The sequence below is a fragment of the Sphaerodactylus townsendi genome, linkage group LG04 (assembly GCF_021028975.2).
Source record: "Sphaerodactylus townsendi isolate TG3544 linkage group LG04, MPM_Stown_v2.3, whole genome shotgun sequence".
Taxonomy (NCBI): Eukaryota; Metazoa; Chordata; class Lepidosauria; order Squamata; family Sphaerodactylidae; genus Sphaerodactylus; species Sphaerodactylus townsendi.
The window spans coordinates 143,136,975-143,154,159 of record NC_059428.1 but is presented as its reverse complement, the minus strand read 5'-3'; the positions used below and the strand labels follow the sequence as shown (position 1 = coordinate 143,154,159).

General features: G+C 44.3%; 1 protein-coding gene across 27 annotated transcripts in view; it reads left to right on the top strand.

The window, feature by feature from the left end:
• Positions 1 to 17,185, top strand: part of RBFOX1 (RNA binding fox-1 homolog 1) — a 1,291,038-nt gene that overhangs the window by 1,108,545 nt on the left and 165,308 nt on the right. The window contains exon 1 of one of the 27 annotated variants that reach the window (XM_048494264.1): positions 7,823 to 7,947. The exons of 25 other annotated variants lie outside the window; for them this stretch is intronic. Coding sequence is in view for 1 of the 2 variants with exons in the window: in XM_048494258.1 (XP_048350215.1) it covers positions 8,116 to 8,169 (54 nt within the window). In the remaining variant the exon portion in view is untranslated. Of the gene's footprint in view, positions 1 to 7,822; positions 7,948 to 8,112; positions 8,170 to 17,185 lie in introns of those variants that run through there. One more of the 27 variants, XM_048494258.1, reaches the window with a different exon arrangement.

The window sequence follows — 17,185 nt, the reverse complement described above, 5'->3', positions numbered from 1 at the left end:
AGCTGTTCTCCCCCTCCCCATTGAAAACTCAGACTACACCCCTTCATCTTAGAGTAATATGGTAGTTTATATATAAAAAAGGAGGAATTGAAAGCCCTGTGGCATCTTCAAGACCTAATGTGTTTACTGAAGATTATGTTCTCATCATAGACTAGAGGCCAGGGTCTCAAAGGCATGTTCTGTACAAACACAAGGGGTTCCAAGGAGCATGCATTGGTAAGCAACAGTGGACCAAAGGCCATGAAATACAAGGAGAGCTGGAAAGATATTAGCTCTTATAGGCCAAGCCTGAAGATAGACTCAGATCTCAGAGTCCCACTCCCAAGAGCAGTTACCAGAGAATCAGGATATCTACGGAAATATTATTCAGTTCCTTTGAGGAGGTCATTTGGTATTATTCATATGGGTTTGTTAGAACTGCTAAGTGGCTGAAAGTCCTGTCAAGTAGAAACTGACTTACAGAAGCTCCATAGGGCTTTCAAGTCAAGAGACATTCAGATGGATTTGCCGTTGCCTGGCTCTGTGTAGCAACCCTGGGCTTCCTTGGTGGGCTCCCATAAGATGCTAACCAGGATCAACCATGCTTGACTTCTGATTTCTGATGAGATTGGGGTAACCTTGGCCATTTAGGACAGGACTACAACTGCAATACCTCTGCAGTACCGCAGTGGTGGAGTGGTTAAGAGCAGGTGTACTCTGGAGGAACTGGGCTTGATTCCCCACTCTGCTGCCTGAGCTGTGGGCTTATCTGGGGAATTCAGATTAGCCTGTGCACTCCAACACACGCCAGCTGGGTGACCTTGGGCTAGTCACAGTTCTTCTGAGCTCTCTCAGCCCCACCTACCTCACAGGGTGTTTGTTGTAAGGGGGGAAGGGCAAGGAGATTAATCCTCCTCCTCCTCCTCCTCCTCCTTCTCCTTCTCCTTCTTCTTGAGGACTGAGGGCATGATACAGCACCTTCTGCCTGCAACTCGTCCTCTGTTTTCAGCCCAGGGCTTAGACTGGCTCCCTCCACTTCCTCCCTGCCTGTGGGTGTGAGCAGGCTGACCCACAATAAGAGCTCCTTCAGGGCCCATATCTGCTGAGTCACAGTGTTGGGTTCCCCCCCCCCTTCTGCTGTATCTTCTTAGTGAGGATTTTAAATTAGAATAAAATAGCATTACATATGCAGCATGCTACACTGAAGCGTATTATCTTAGTTAAAAAGAAGGTAGGCTGTAAACAACTACAACAAATTGTTTCTCTTTTTTAGATACCAGCCGTAGGTTGCCAGTTAATTGCAAGATTTTAGACCAGCATCACCTTAGAGACTGACAAGATATTCAAGATACAAGCTTTCCTGAGCCAAAACTCCTTTAATTAGATACTTTGTCTGATGAAGGGAGATGTGCTTCTTGAAAGATCATTCCTACAAAATCTCTGAGGTGCTACTGGACTCAAACGTAGCTTTTCTACTTCACACCAACATGGCTACCTTACCTTCGCACACTATTTCCATGTTGTTGTTGTTGATAATGTCTGCCATCTCTTCACCAAAGTATTTCCACTTAATTTTGATAACTTGGGCATTTGCCAATTTCCATTTCTCTGTGCTTTAATGGTTCAATTTTTACAATTTTGCCTTTTTTGCTGCTATAGGGCATTTGTCAGCTTCATACACTTTTTGTCTCTTGCAAACTGAGTCCGACGTAACTAGAAAACCTATTATAGATGGAGTTTGACTGTATTTTCTGTGTAGGCTGGAACGTACATCTCAGCGAACTTCAAACAGAACTGCCTTCAGTTTCAAAAGCCTGTGGTGGAAACAAAAAAGGGCTTTTGAAGGCAGCGAAAGAGCAACAGCCGGTTTGTTTAAAGGAGGAAAGAAAAGACTAATAAGGATAGGTTATTTTGTAGAAATGCTCCCAAAGTTCTTGCCTCTCCCAGTCTGTACACTGAAATTGCATATAGGATAATAAGGGGTTCTAATGACCACCAAACACTGCTGACCTCTTTCCCCCCCCAGTTCCATATTTCATCATTTAAAATAATATATTGCTGGAGATTGGCCATTATAATCAGCAGAGCTGTTGGATGCCTAACAGAGTGCTGGTTCTGCTGCCATTGCTGCAGCGGGGTGGGGCGGGGCCGGGGGTGGAGCGGACAATAGTTGGCTTCCTTCTGGCCTTTGCTGCATTGTGCTGGCGGCCCACAGCCGACACTTCAGCCAGCTTAGAGAATCATCCTAAATGCGCAGGAAATCTTTCTTAAGATACTGTGGAACCTCATGCATATTTGTGTGCGTACACAACGCTCCAACAGGAATTTGTTCATTTTCCTCATTTTATGTGGAAGTTCCTTTGTGGACCTGCCACTTTTCCTGCCATTTACACAAACGGAAGAGTGTTCCATTAAAGCGGTGAAGCCAAGAGAGATTATGTGGCCGTAGACCACTCGTTGTGATCATGGAAGAGCGGAGTTTGCGAAATAGCTTTTGACCAGCAGTCTTGTCCACATTATACTAGAGCAGTAGCACCTCAGAGACTGACAAGATTTCCAGAGTATACACCAGGGGTCTTCAAACTATGGCCCTCCAGATGTTCATAGACTACAATTCCCATGAGTCCTACCACTTGGCTATGCTGGCAGGGGCTGATGGGAATTGTAGTCCATGAACATCTGGAGGGCCATAGTTTGAAGACCCCTGGTATACACTTTCAAGAGTCAAAGCTTACACTCCAAAAATCATGTCATCTCCAAGGGCACTTTCGCACATGCAGAGTAATGCACTTTCAATCCAAATTGTTTGCAAGTGGATTTTACTCTTTCACGCAGTAAAATCCAGCTGCATAGTGCATTGAAAGTGGATTGAAAGTGCTTCATTCTGCATGTGTGGAAGTGCCCTAAGATGCCACTGGAGTCAAACCTAGCTTTTCCACTACAGATGAACGGGGCTACCTTCTGAAACTATCTGAAATCATAGTAATGATGTTCGGTGGGCACTGCAGACATCCATGAGGTTGAGATACCCATCAGCTTAAACCCAGGGTCTATTTTCTTTTCAGCTTTACTGGCTCGCTTCCCAATGGTGGTATCTGAACATTATATCATCAAGAGTCAGACAAGCAGCATCCCACAGTTAATCAAAGGTGGGAGATTGTTAGCACTAATTTATGACCTTATTTAAGCTTGCTTCCTTCGTAATTAGTATTGGTTCTGTGCTGTCTCTTTAATTAAAATATAATGTTCAGCTATTGTTCAACTGCTTGGTTTCTGAGAATGGAACGTGAGCTAGTGACAGAAAAGGAGTCTTTGCTTGAGAGACATGCCCTGTGACATAGGAGGAACCATTTTGTATGGTTAAGGAATGTAGGATTTGATCCAAGGAACGTTTAATTAATGAGGAAACGGGTCCTATGCTTCTAAAGCAGTCCTTTGCTGGGCATCAGTCCATTTGTGCTCGTAGTCATACCCCATGTTTATCTACTTGCGGGCTAGGCATCTTCAGCAATGGCACACCAAGGCCAGATTCCCACTGAAAATTTAATCTAGATACAACCAAGTTACAAAAGAATCGGCACCGTCTAGCCCTTCCTCTGGGGGGGGGGGTGCCTGCTGTCAGGGGTGCAATTGTTGAACTAGCAGCCCCAAAATTTCAGAGTAACTTTAGGAGACCCTCCTGATGATACCACCTGGGTTTGGTGGAGTTTGGTTAATGGGGGCCAAAGTTATGGACCCTCAAATATGTAGCCCCCATCTCCTGTTAGCTCCCATTGGAAACAATGGGGGATGGGACACCCATTTTGGGAGTCCATAGCTTTGGATCCCCTGGACCAAACTTCACAAAACCTGGATGGTATCAGTAGACGACTCTCCTGATGATACCACCCAGGTTTGGTGAAGTTTGTTTCATGGGAGCTAAAGTTATGAGCCCTGAAATGTGTAGCCACCATCTCCTATTAGCTTCCATTGGAGTGTCCCCCCCCCCCCAAAAAAAAGTGCATATACAAGCAGGTCCAGGAAAATCCCGTGATAAGGGGTGGGGGAGGAGCGCCAGAAACGGGTCTGATCTGTGTTCCATGGTTCAGCTGTGAGGAGATCTCAAGGGAACCCAGGTATTTCAGGTGACTATTCCAGGATTAATCGCCAGTGAGGATATCACCCAAGATAGCTTTCTCAGAGACTGACTCACCGTTTCAAGCTTTCACAAAGCCTCCTGTCTGCAGGAAGATTGCAGAACCTTTCTTGGTGTGTGGTAAGGATTTCCATAGCTACTTTGCTTGTCCTCTCAAAACCCTTGCTTATCCATCAGAATAACCAAGGGGAGTTCTCCAAATTCACCTTGATTTAAGGAAAATGTGGTGACATTTTTAGTCCCAAGACTGACCACATTTGGCCACTGGAGGCAGACTTCCTTCACCAGCCAAACATTTCCTGCAAGGATATCTCGAACTGGCAGGAAGCATAGAATCATACAATCATAGAGTTGGAGGAGACCCCAAGGGCCATCAAGTCCAACCCCCGGTAATGCAGGAACACTCAGTCAAAGCATTCCTGACATATGTTCATCCAGCTAGAACCATGTGCATTTATGCTTCTTAAGAAATAGATGCAGGGGGTATGGACTTCTTGTCCCTTTAAGAATTGTTGTTGTTCTTATTTTATCAAAATGTCTTGGATGAATGTGGTCCATTCAATTATTTCTGCTTTGTGGAGCTTTGCCGTCAGAAGGGCTCCAGGACCTTTCCAACAGTGCGCAACAATATTTTTGTGCGGTTACTCCAATGATACCCATTGGCGTACATGATTTTTTAATATGGTAGTCCATACTTTCATAGTTACCCAGGAGTCCCATGCCAAAGAAAACCTGTGATTCACCAATGAAAAACAGGAGAATGTGCATGATGTAGCATTTTGCAATATGACCAACTCAGAATGCAATAGCAAATTCGGACTATTTGGGGAGATGTTTAGAGGCATCCCTAATGAAGAAGAACCTGTTGTGTTCACTTTGAATGCAATAGCAAATTCGGACGATTTGGAGAGATATTTAGAGGCATCCCTAGTGAAGAAGAACCTGTTGTGTTCACTTTGAATGCAATAGCAAATTCGGACGATTTGGGGAGATATTTAGAGGCATCCCTAGTGAAGAAGAACCTGTTGTGTTCACTTTGAATGCAGTAGCAAATTCGGACGATTTGGGGAGATATTTAGAGGCATCCCTGGTGAAGAAGAACCTGTTGTGTTCATTTTAAATGCAATAGCAAATTCGGATGATTTGGGGAGATATTTAGAGGCATCCCTAGTGAAGAAGAACCTGTTGTGTTCACTTTGAATGCAGTAGCAAATTCGGACGATTTGGGGAGATATTTAGAGGCATCCCTAGTGAAGAAGAACCTGTTGTGTTCATTTTGAATGCAATAGCAAATTCGGACAATTTGGGGAGATATTTAGAGGCATCCCTAGTGAAGAAGAACCTGTTGTGTTCATTTTGAATGCAATAGCAAATTCGGATGATTTGGAGAGATATTTAGAAGCATCCCTAGTGAAGAAGAACCTGTTGTGTTCACTTTGAATTTTGCTCAGGTGGCAAATCTACTGCAGAATGTTTTGATTTGGGCACCATTTTGTCAGAAGGGAAGAGTGTGACGGATGCTGGTGGGCAGCTTTTCCTTTTAAAAAGGTCATCCTTTGGATTAGTCTTGGTTTTAAAGGTCCTTGTATACAGATTTATGATTCTGAAAAATGATGCAAATATTAAATAGAAATGTTAATGCAACATAGGTAAACAGAACTGTCCCAGGGGACCTTCTCCTTATTGTACTTCTGCCTGTCTGCCTGTCTGCCTGTCTCTGTGCATGATTTCTGCTTCTTCCATCTACTATTGATCTATAACAAAAAAGGGACGATGCTCAGAAAGAGTAAAACAAGTGCTTATCAAGTTGGAGAATAGATTTTTTTTCTTTTTGGCCTACTGCTCGTGGAAGTGCGCTTTTGGATCACGTTGGACTCTTATTTGGGTACAATGTTGTCTACTTTGCCTGAGCATTTGGCAGTGGTCTTAAACGGACGTATTACTGAGGCAGAGTCACATAGCAAGAACTAATCAATTTGTGAAAAAACCTGGGCATTATCAGACATTACTGGAATAATGTGCATTTTCTGTCTGACCCTGTGCTCCATATTTTTTTGATGTTATGGGGGAAATGGTACCCATTTTGCAGTCTTGATTCTTTTACAGGATTTGTCAGTGAGCTTGCATTCATGGGGAAGAGTGCGAAGGATTCGATTCTGCCATTGTGACTTTTTCCCCCCGTGGTGGAAACTGCCAGTCTCCTCACTGCCAGAAAGCACAGACAGTTCTCTCCTCCTTCTCCCAGCTGCAGAGAAGTTGGCAAAGTATTTCTTTAAATAACAAAGCCTAGCTTAAGCATTGCTAGTTCCTGTCCTTGTATCAGCGAGAGTCCAAATTGCCTTCCCTACCGTTGGCTGCCTATTAGGAGCCCCGCGCGCTGACACCGGCGTGCACAAAATCTCCTATTGTTTTAGATTTTCTCTCATATCATGTAGGTGTCTCTGCCGTACCACCCACACAGCCGAGCAAGTGAGGTGTGAAATATATTCATTGTTAGAGTCCAGGGGAAATGGGGGCAGGCAATCGGCAGTAATAATGTAAGACAGCGCAGGGAACCTGCCAGCATTACCTGCATTATTTGGGTTGCCTTTTTCATTATAGGTCTGGGAAATAGGCTGCGATTCGATTATGGTATGATTGGGGTGGGGGGCAGGATTGCTTGCCGCTCCCTGACCTCGTCATGAGGGGATCAAACGACGAGTCAGCTCAAATAAAGTTTGGAGGGTGTTCACCGGGCCCAGCGTCGTTTACCCTGGGAACGCAGGGGCGGGGGTGTTATCATCCAGGGCTTTGTAACTGCTTCTTAGATATATTTGTACCTTAAAGCAAGAAGGGAGGAGGGAAGACGATTGGCTGGGATGTATGGGAATGAACTATATCCACCAATGATGTCCTTTTCCCTTCCCCTCCCATGTGTAGCTTTCTAGCTTCTCTCTAGCTTGTGAGAACAGCATGATTAATAACATCGCGGCAACCTGCCCGTTGGATTATTAATTTCCCATCTCCTCTCCCCCCTCCCTTCACGCACACCCTGATGCTTCTCCCCCCTTCTTTTCCCTCCCCCCAAAATGCATTGTGATTGGATGGGCTTTTTTAAAAAAATGTTTTAAAATTTTGTTAAGGAGTTTACTACTGGCCTCTTAAAACACACTAGGCTGTCCAGCCTTTCAAAAGGCATACATCACAGTAGGGTGAGTGTGTTCCTTTTTCCTTCCCCCAAGAGGTTCTGTAAGCAAAAAAGCAATATGGGAGCAGGGTAGAAGTAAAATCCGAATGAAAAAGATGGAAAAATGAAAGGAAGGGAACTGCACACCCCCACACCCAACTGTGGCTGGCTTTTAACTCCCAAATCTATAGATCTGGCTGAACTTCCAAGTGTGAATTGGCTTTGCTGCAGCAAGAGAGCTCTGTTGTTGTTTTTTATTGGGGGGGGGTGCAATATTGATCCCCCTCTCCAAACTAATTTAAATTGGCCCTTTCAAAACTCTGATTGCACAGAGAGCTTGCAAATTGATAGTAAATGAGACTTAATGATAGGTAGTGGAACAAACTAGGGTTTCCGGGGTTTTTCCCCCCTCTTTCTCTTGCAAGCTCGGAAGATATTATCGCGGAATTTATATGTGTGCGTATGTGTGATGGCAGGGACATTTGCATTGCTGATCGGGTTTCTGTTTCCTATCACGGTTATAGCAGTGACTTTTCCCTCCTCCTAATGAGAAGACGGTGCGATATCAAATGAATAGCAAATAATGGCAACTGCCGGGTGACACCACAGGCGTGGAAGTATAGAGCCGAATGGATTTAGGATCACGTCGTTCTGCTACCGAGGGGCGGTAATATTGTTTATGCACTGCATGTGATCTCGCCCGGTTCTGCCTTTTGATTTGTTGACCAGGTCATGTGTACAGCTGGTATAAAACAGAGGAGGTGAAAAGAGGAGGTTTGGTTTAAATTTTGTGAGATTTGTGTGCATGTGGCGGGGGTGGGGGAGGGGGGAGAAGATGAGTTTAAGATGCTTTTGTGATTCCCAAGAACAGTGTTTCTCAGACAATCTGGTATGCATTTCATAAGCAATATACTGTCACATTTATTGTGAAACATCACATTATTCAGCTATGCTTTTCTAAATCAGGTGTACTTTTTGTAAAAGCGAAAAACAGCAACACTGTGTCATTTTAATTTAAAGTAAATAGGAGCCACCAATGTCAAATTCATCCCTGCGTGTACCATTAACTCTTGGAATGAGTTCTGTGCTTGATTTTTTTTTCTGATTTTGCTCAAGTTCCGAAAAATTGATCTTTTTTTCCTCTCCGCGACAAGGAGAAAGAGTGAGGTGGTTTCCCTCCCCTCTGCCTCAAAAGTTAGACCAGGTCCATTTTATTCCAGGCATGTTCGGGTGTTGCAGTTTAAAGCACGGTGCAATCTTCGCATCCATTCAGAAAGACGGACGCACTCCAAAGCCGAGAGGCAGGTGTATGCCGGATCCGGAGTTGCATGCCAAGGGGGGTTTTTTTGCGCCGTAAATCTGCCATTGAGGCTACTGCAGAGACTAACAGCTCTTCTACAGCAAGCTTCAGGGGTTTTTTCCTTCTTGTTTTCCTTTTGTTTTTTTTTAAATCCTCTTTCAGCTAATACCCTTAATTTGAGGTCGGGCATTCTTTCTATCAAGGTGGTGGTTTCTCAGATAATAAGGTCTTTGTGGTGGCAGGCAGGTTGTCATACTTAATTCCCAATTAATCATCACAGGGAACGTTTCTGCATTCCAGGCGGGGTGTTTTTTTTTTCTTCCCTGGAGTTCCCCAAAGAAATGTTGTAATGTCATTTAAGAAGAGTGCGTTGTCGTCTATCCCGGCTTTAAAATATGCAGGGCGCTTTGAATATTTGTAGAGGGCTTGGAGATTGTGAGTGCATTGTTGGGAAGATGTGTCATTGATTGATTGTGGGGCTCTGACCAGTTTCCCCCTCCCCTCCTTTTCTTTTCTTCTTCTTCTTTTGGAATAAATGTTAACAATACAATGTGTTGATGCGGGCAGACTGCATAATATGCTTCGAGGGTAAATGAAACAAGCGAGGGTTATTTTATTTTTTAAAGGAGATCTTAAGAGGCTGCTGGTTTTGTTAGGCTGTTCTCGGTTGTCAGCGTTCGTGGGTTAATTGTGCCAATACGGCGGTAACATACATTTCTAGTGGATGGACAAAAATTTGAAAAAGGAGAGAAACCCTTTGCTAACAACTCCAGTCTTCTGTTAATACTGGCTTTTGTTGAGTATAATCTTTCTAGCTGGCCTTGCTAAGTAATCCAATGATGAGTCTGCATAGGTAAATTCAACCGTATTGTGACAATTACTTTCTATAATATCGGCTTCAGAAACTGCTTCACCAGAAAAAATGGTCTAGTGTGGATAAACAGCCAATGATTTCATATTTTTGCTTCTTTTATTATCGAAGAGGAGAGCAAGGTAAAAATTAGGTTTTTGGAACGATAGTCCAGAATTTGGTGATTTCGTTTCTTTGCCCTAACAAATGGTCATACAATTAGGACAAGTGACGAGAAATTGGAACATTGTGATTTTTCAAATTAAATTGTGCCTTCTGCTCATTGATATTCCTTCTCCTCCTTCCCACCCCCCTGCCTGTTCAATTACAGATTTATTAAATGATATGCACTTTGTAATCTAGATTGAAACTTCAAAGCTAATTCAATGAAAAGGGGGGAAGCTGGAATCAAAGATGAAATTAATTTGTCATCAGGAAAAATTAGGACCCAATTGAAAGAGTTTGGGATGAAGAAATCTCCTTTTTCATTTCTGGGTCACGTTTCTAATTGCTGAAACATTCGGACGACCGGCATTCCTTATATTTTATTACTGATCGTTTTGGTCTTTTCTTGTATTAAAAGTCTAGCCTGGGGAGAAGATCAAGGGAGGGGGGGGAACAGATTTTATCTATTCGGACACTAGAAATTATGTGTTGTCTCAGACTTCTGGGGGTCTGCTTTGTGCCCGGTGCCCTACATTTACATACGGCTTCTTTATTATGTGTTGGAACTATCCAAGGTCCTGAAAAACAGAGTTGACCATTTATCAGGGTTTGTTTTCGACATTTAGGGTGTGTTTTAACTTGAATTCTTAAAGTTCACATCCGGGGGGGCGGGGGGGGAAGCAAAATATCAATGAGAGGATCCAGAATTTAAGTGGAGGTGCAGGTTTAAAAGCTTTGGCTAGTATGTCAATCAGGCTTCACCCTGAAAACTAGTTAACCCTTTTCTATCCTCTGCTCCCACTAATCCGCCATTAAGCTCCACCCCTTGATCTCTTTGGCCACCTTCTCTTTTACATGCAGACTCTGCCCCCTGTGGCTCAACCCTGGAATCTCAATAGAATTTGGACTTCAAATGGATTCCCTCATCCTCAAATTTTAAATGATTCTATCATCCTTCTTACCTTTCGGATGTTCCTCTACTGGAGGCAGATTTTGAATCCCTCAAAGGTGTGGATGTCTAAACTGTTTGCAACTGGTGCTTCTACCTCCCCCAACAAATTATCACAACACTTCATTTCCAAAAATTAAATGTACCCTTCCTGCCTGACTTGGAAGTGCTTCCCTTCAGTTCCAGGAAAAATAGGGCTTTCTCTACTTTCTCAGTAGTGAGAGGCAAGAAGGCACTTCCATTCTTCATCTGCTCTAGGACCGAGCTTCAGTGTCATCATGAAGTTCTAGGCTTTGAGTCATGGCTCAGATCAATTATTATGAAGCTAAATGTTCCTTATTGTACATGCCACTATCAGTGCTCTCAGAAGAACGGGCCATGAGCACCATGCTGAGCTCATGACTGGCTAGTTAACATAACAGAGTATGATGAGCTATCTTAGAGACAAGTGTTTAGTGATGGGTCAGGGGTTGAAATAGAACTAGGCAGACCCAGGTACAAGTCCCCCTCTCTTCAGCCATGAAGTCACTGGGTGACCTTGGGCCAGTCCCAGTTACTCATCCCAACCTACCATACAGGGTTGTTGTAGGGATAAAATGGAGGAGGGGAAACCTATGTATGTCACCCTGAGCTCCTTAGGTGGTGAGTGACAGAGAAAAAAAATATGATGAGAAAACATAAAGTAAACCAAACTACACAGTGTCGAAAATAATTTAAATACAAGCCATGGTGTCACAGATGACACTAAGGAGAACTTGAATATGTAGATAGTGTCCTTGCCCCACTGTAATGTGCCCAAGGGGGTTGCTTGGATGAGGGACCAACCCCACAAAACTCCAGTAGTTCTTGGGCCCATTGAAGTGATACTTCTGTGGTAGCTGTCGTTCTTTAATATATATGGGTGCACTTGTGCATTTTGTGTTTTAAGGTATGTGTTTGCCTACGCATCAGTGATTTTTTTTGGCGGCAGAAGTCCTAAAAGGAATTAACATCAACTAAAAGGAATGTTTTTTCCATTGATCTGGTTAAGAGCAGCTGGACTCTCATGTGGAAAACTGGGTTTGATTCCCCACCCCTCCACAGGAGCAGAGGATTCTTATCTGGTGAACTGGATTTGTTTCCCTGCTCCTCCCCATGAAGCCTGCTGGATGACCTTGGACTAGTCACAGTTCTCTCAGGACTCTCAGCCCCATCTACCTCCCAGGGTGTCTGCTGTGGGAAGAAGGAGGGAAGGAATTTGTAAGCTGCCTTGGTTCTCTTTACAGAAGAAAAAGGTGGGGTATAAAACTCCTCCTCCTCCTCCTCCTCCTCCTCCTCCTCCTCCTCCACATTGCTGAGGTCAAAAACCCAATCCAATGGAAACACTGAAAAATAACATGCCACTGTATGCATGTAGAGGAAGCAGGAGTACACCTCCTTTGCCTTCTCAACATTTAAGTACCTGTACTGCAGTGGCAAACCCTACACAGATACGTATGGGCCTGTGGAGATCGTTCTTCATAACCTGGAATGCTGCAAAAAAAAAAAAGCCTGTGTGAAGGAATCCATATATTTGCAGGACTCCCTGAAAATTTTTCAATGCATTGGGAGATGGGAACCAGTAGGCACAATCCTGTTTCTCCCAGTGGATGAGGCCTGCAGTGATATGCCTTTTTTCAAAACGTCTGTGTCACCCCAAGTACAGCCCTCAACATTATTCTCTCTGTAGACGTATCAGGAGGGAAAGGCCAAAAGGGGAGCTAACACACTCAGAGGCGCTTGGGGAAAGGGACAACCTCTAAATCTCTCCCCAAAGCAAGAATAGGAATGGTTATTTCCCAGGGACAGATACTGTGGAATGAGGAGACTTGGAGCATATTCAGATATGCTGATGGACAGAGATTATCCGGAAGCCGATTTTCTCCAGCTCGAGGGTTCCCCCTCCTTCCCTGTGCCCCTCCATACCTATGTGCTGTGCCTACACTCCAAAAGGCGGCACTTAGCAATTCCTAAAGCTCTTAAGAAAAGCAATTACCGTCACGATCGCTCACAAATTGAGCCCTTTTTTTGCCAGACACTGATCCTGTGATAGTCTCCCCACTTAATCCCTGCTAGTAATTTGCCTATAGTTGCCAGCTCACAGGAGGTGATTAGTGGAGAGTTCCTTTTGGCTTTTCCCTTCTGTTGTGCTGGTGTGTCAGACAGAGGCTAGCGAATTGAAGCTGTTTTTTTTCCTATTAGCTCAACCCCTCCTTACACATCAGGCCTGCTTTTATTTAATAACAGTGCTCCGCTTCGAATATTATTTTAATGCTATCTGTCAAACGTTTAAAATGTCAGCGTGGACATCTTTCTTCCTTTTCTGGAGGGAATGTCAGCAGTTTTACAATCAAGCGTGATGCCTTTGGGTTTGGGAAACGGAAGCTTTGTGGTCTTCTAGGGATGTTTTTGGATTTCTCATCCTTGCCGTGAAAGTTTGTGTTTGGATTGTGCTTCCTCTTTGGGTGAATTTGACCCGTGGTTCTTTGATTTCGAGACTTCTCTCCTTTCACCAAACTGTTCCCCCCCCCCAAAAAAAGCACATTATTTTAACGTACACCTTTACTTGTACATCAGTAAATCAGTATTATGCCTGCATTACACATATAAAAGGCACACTATGTAAGCAGAAATAACGTATGGATAGAAAATGAAACCGTTACCAGTCTTGCTCCTGTGTGGTATGAGAACATCGTTTAGAAGGCCAGGAGAAGGTTCTGTTCGTTTTCCCACAAGGGTGGCTTCAAGTGAGGATTTGTTTTCCAAATACTGATGGGTTATTCTGTAGCAGCAAACAAACTTGAGGAAAATTGAAGGAGGTTTTAGAAGCTGCTTAGACTTATTAGTCCCTCCTCTTGGTTGGTCTTTCAACTGTTCTGTGCAAGATCATCTGCAGCAGTTTAGCCAGAAATTAACTTGGGCTGTTTGTTACATTTGTTGAGTATTTGACAATTTTTGTTCTCTTGTCCTAACATCAGTGGGACAGTTTTGCACCCTAATTCTTAGAGCACACAAGCGTTAAACCTTTTCACCCCAGTGCTTTCAGCTCCATTATTTTCCCTAGTTTTTTCTTTTCCTGACTGTGTCCCCTTCCGCACATGCAGAATAATGTATTTCCAATCCACTTCCACAATTGTTTGTGAGTGGATTTTGCTATTCTGCACAGCTGCAAAGTGCACTGAAAGTGGATTGACAGTGCATTATTCTGCATGTGCGGAAGGGGCCTAGGTCACATGGGTGACTCCACCCAGTGGGTGGCCATGTAACAAATTACACAATGTCATGATTCTACACCTGCAGTTGTTATCTCACTGTTCAGAGCATGGACTACTGTGAAGTGAATACAATCATGAGCGTTTCCCCACTTACTCATAGATCCCTATGCCGCATTCTACTCTCAGTGCATGTCATTTCTGGCGTTCGCCCGGGCTTCCCCACACAGAGCGCGGGGTCATCAAAAGGCGCCGTTTTGAAGAGGGCCAGGAATGACGCACGCTGAGGGGGCGCAACAGCGGCAGCGTTGGGGCAGCTGCGTTGTTGCCGCCCCTGTAGTGGGGAGTGCCGGGGGACCCCACGCTACTTGACTACAGTTGCACGGGGCAGAAGGTAAGTGGGAAAACGCCCCATGTCTAGCCACAAAATAAATCACTGGGGGCAAATGAGGACCATGGAGGGAAAGGACAGAAAAGGGTAGGGACGAATTCTCAAATTCTTCTGCTTTTCTTCTTGTTGTCCCTCCAGAGCACAGGTGTCAAACTCATGGCCCTCCAGATGTTATGGATTACAGTTCCCATCATCCCCTGCCAGCATAACATCTGGAGGGCCACGAGTTTGACACCTATGCTCCAGAGGAACTGGTTGGCCATTGTGTGAAAGAAGATGCTGGACTGGAAGAACGCCTGGTCTGATCCAGCAGGGCTCTTTTCTGTTCTTATGTTTTTCTTATGCTGTGTTGGTTTTATTTCTCAAGGTTCCACTTCCATGATATTTTCCCTTTCCTTATGCTATTAAAAGTATGCAGTTTGTTTAGGATCAGTTGCATGTAAAATGACGCCAGCCACAAAAAAGAATGTGTGGAACAAAAAAGGAATGAAAAAGCGAATCTTCACATGTCCTTGCAGTTCAGCGAACCGTTTTGCAAGGGGTGGTTGGGAAACTCACCGCAAAAGGGATCTTTTTATATCAGCACATCCAAAAATATTATAAAAAACCTGGCAAGCCGCTCCCGGCTCAGCTTGAGCACCACGCGCTTTTTCATATTGCCATTCGGCTGGTTGTTTGCCTTAGGAAAAAGAATGCTGCATGTTATAAGTCAGTGGTTGTACTCCTGTGAGAAAGTGATACGGCGCCTTAGGATATCATGAAGACACTTCCTGAGCGGGATGATTGAGTGCTGTGTTTACAGATCAGCTCGGCTTGACAGCAGAGGCATGTCACGAAACACGTGCGAGAGTCTCTCCGAGGAAGAGAAATGGACTCGGCCCAGCGTGTTTCTGCTTTTCCATTTATTTCCTTTTCTAACAACTCCCATTTCTGCAGACTGCTGAGTCTGCACCCTGAAAGACACAACCAGGAAATGGTCTCTCCGTAGGCAGCAAGTACTAACCACCAAACCCTTCAGACTGGGGAAGCCTGGGAGGAGGAAAGATTTCTAGGGCAGAGTAGAAATCAAGTAATGGCCTTCACGAAAGCTCTTGGTTGGCTGCCGTAAATGGGAGGAAAGGTCTGTGGTTGCTCATCTAAAATCTAAGATCAGCAGGTACAACTGTATCTCTGTACTATTTTCAAAGGAGTTGCTAAAAAGACCAATGCAGATTAGACAATGCTATCAAACCTGCCAATGCTCTTGAGGTTTGGGGGTTGGTTAGGAAAACAGGAAGAGCCTTTCTCGATCAAACCAACGGGACCGAATCCAGCAACCTGTTTCAGTGGTATACTTTCTCTGAATGTGAAGGGTCTATTCAGCTGTCTTGGGTAACAGCCATTGTTGCTTCCATGTGTAGTCCTGTTATGAGTTTCAGCAGACTGACTCTCTTGTTTTTGCATCCAATGACCCTCACCTTCTGTAGCAACTAATCCCCTCCACATTCGGGGAGAGAGAAAAGATTCTCTTCGTTTTCTTCACATTGTACATCACCTTATAAACCATCACACAAGAACTTGGAGTCAAGTGTGGCCTTGGACCATTTTGCTCTTTGTGTGTAGATAAAACTTGTGCATTCTTCTCCAGCAAAGTGGATAAAGTTGGGCAAATTTGGCCCAGGTGGATACAGTGGTGCAGAGAAAGTTGCAATGTCAGGTACTACCTTACAACATAGTTGAGGGTTCACCTGACCTGCGTCCGAGAAAGGAGGCCGGTCTCTAGGTGAGCCTGCCCAAGGGTCCTGGTCCATTGCCTGTTTGGTTGGTTTTGTCAACGGTTTCCGCTCTTCACTTTACATGCGGTTGGATTTGAAGGTTTTTGTCAGTGGCCTGTGCATTTTGTATGGGTTCTGTAGACAATTTATGCGGCGTTGATGTATTCAATATATGTCAGCACCTCAGGGGAATGAAAATGCGCAAATTGCACCAAGAAACAATGTTCTTCAGAAGCCGCAAATGAGGGCTTCGGGGAGAACGTGTTGTTTTGAAACGCTGGATGCAGACACAGGACTGCTTTTCCCAAACCATGTTAGAGGTATCCCCAGGAGAGTTTTGGAAACTGTTCAGGGGTCCCTGTGGAAGGAGGACCAAATCCCAAAAACTGTATTGTTTAGTTTGAATATCTTCATTTAGATTTCTTTTTCCTTTCTGAGAAATGGCCTGTTGAGAAAGGTGCTGGTGGGTTTTCCGGGCTGCGTGGCCGTGGTCTGGTAGATCTTGTTCCTAACGTTTCGCCTGCATCATGTGGCTGGCATCTTCAGAGGTGTATCCCAGAGAGAAGTCTGTTATACACTGTGTTCGACTTCTAACCCTAACACACTTCTCTCTGGGATACATCTCTGAAGTTGCCAGCCCCAGATGCAGGTGAAACGTTAGGAACAAGATCTACCAGACCACGGCCACACAGCCCGGAAAACCCACCACAACCAGTTGAATCCAGCCGTGAAACCCTTCAACAATATTTTGAGAAAGGCATTTTTTTTTACAAAATCTACTTCATTTATTCCTCACAGTTCTCTCCAGTGGGAACCCAAAGGAGCTTATAGCGTTCTTCTCTCCTCTGTTGCATTCCTGCAAAACCTCTGTGAAGTTGGGTAGGCAACGTGTGTGTGACCAGTCCAACCTTCTGTGGCAGAGTGGGGATTCAAACCTGGATTTCCCAGATCCTGGTCCAACCGTTACTCTTAATCTGGCTCTCAGGTTTTTGTTTTGTGATGATTTTTTTTATCCAGCTAAAAGGAATTCATCTATTGATGCTGTGTTGGCATTAGTTGCCTCTAAATGGTGCAAAGCACAGCATATGAAGTATACATTAGATCAAGGGAAGTAACTGTACCACTCTACTCTGCACTGGTCAGACCTCACCTAGAGTGCTGTGTTCAGTTCTGGGCAACACAATTTAAGAAGGATATTGACAAGCTGGAACATGCCAGAGGAGTCTAATGGACCAAATTGGTCAAAGGTCTGGAATCCATGCCCTA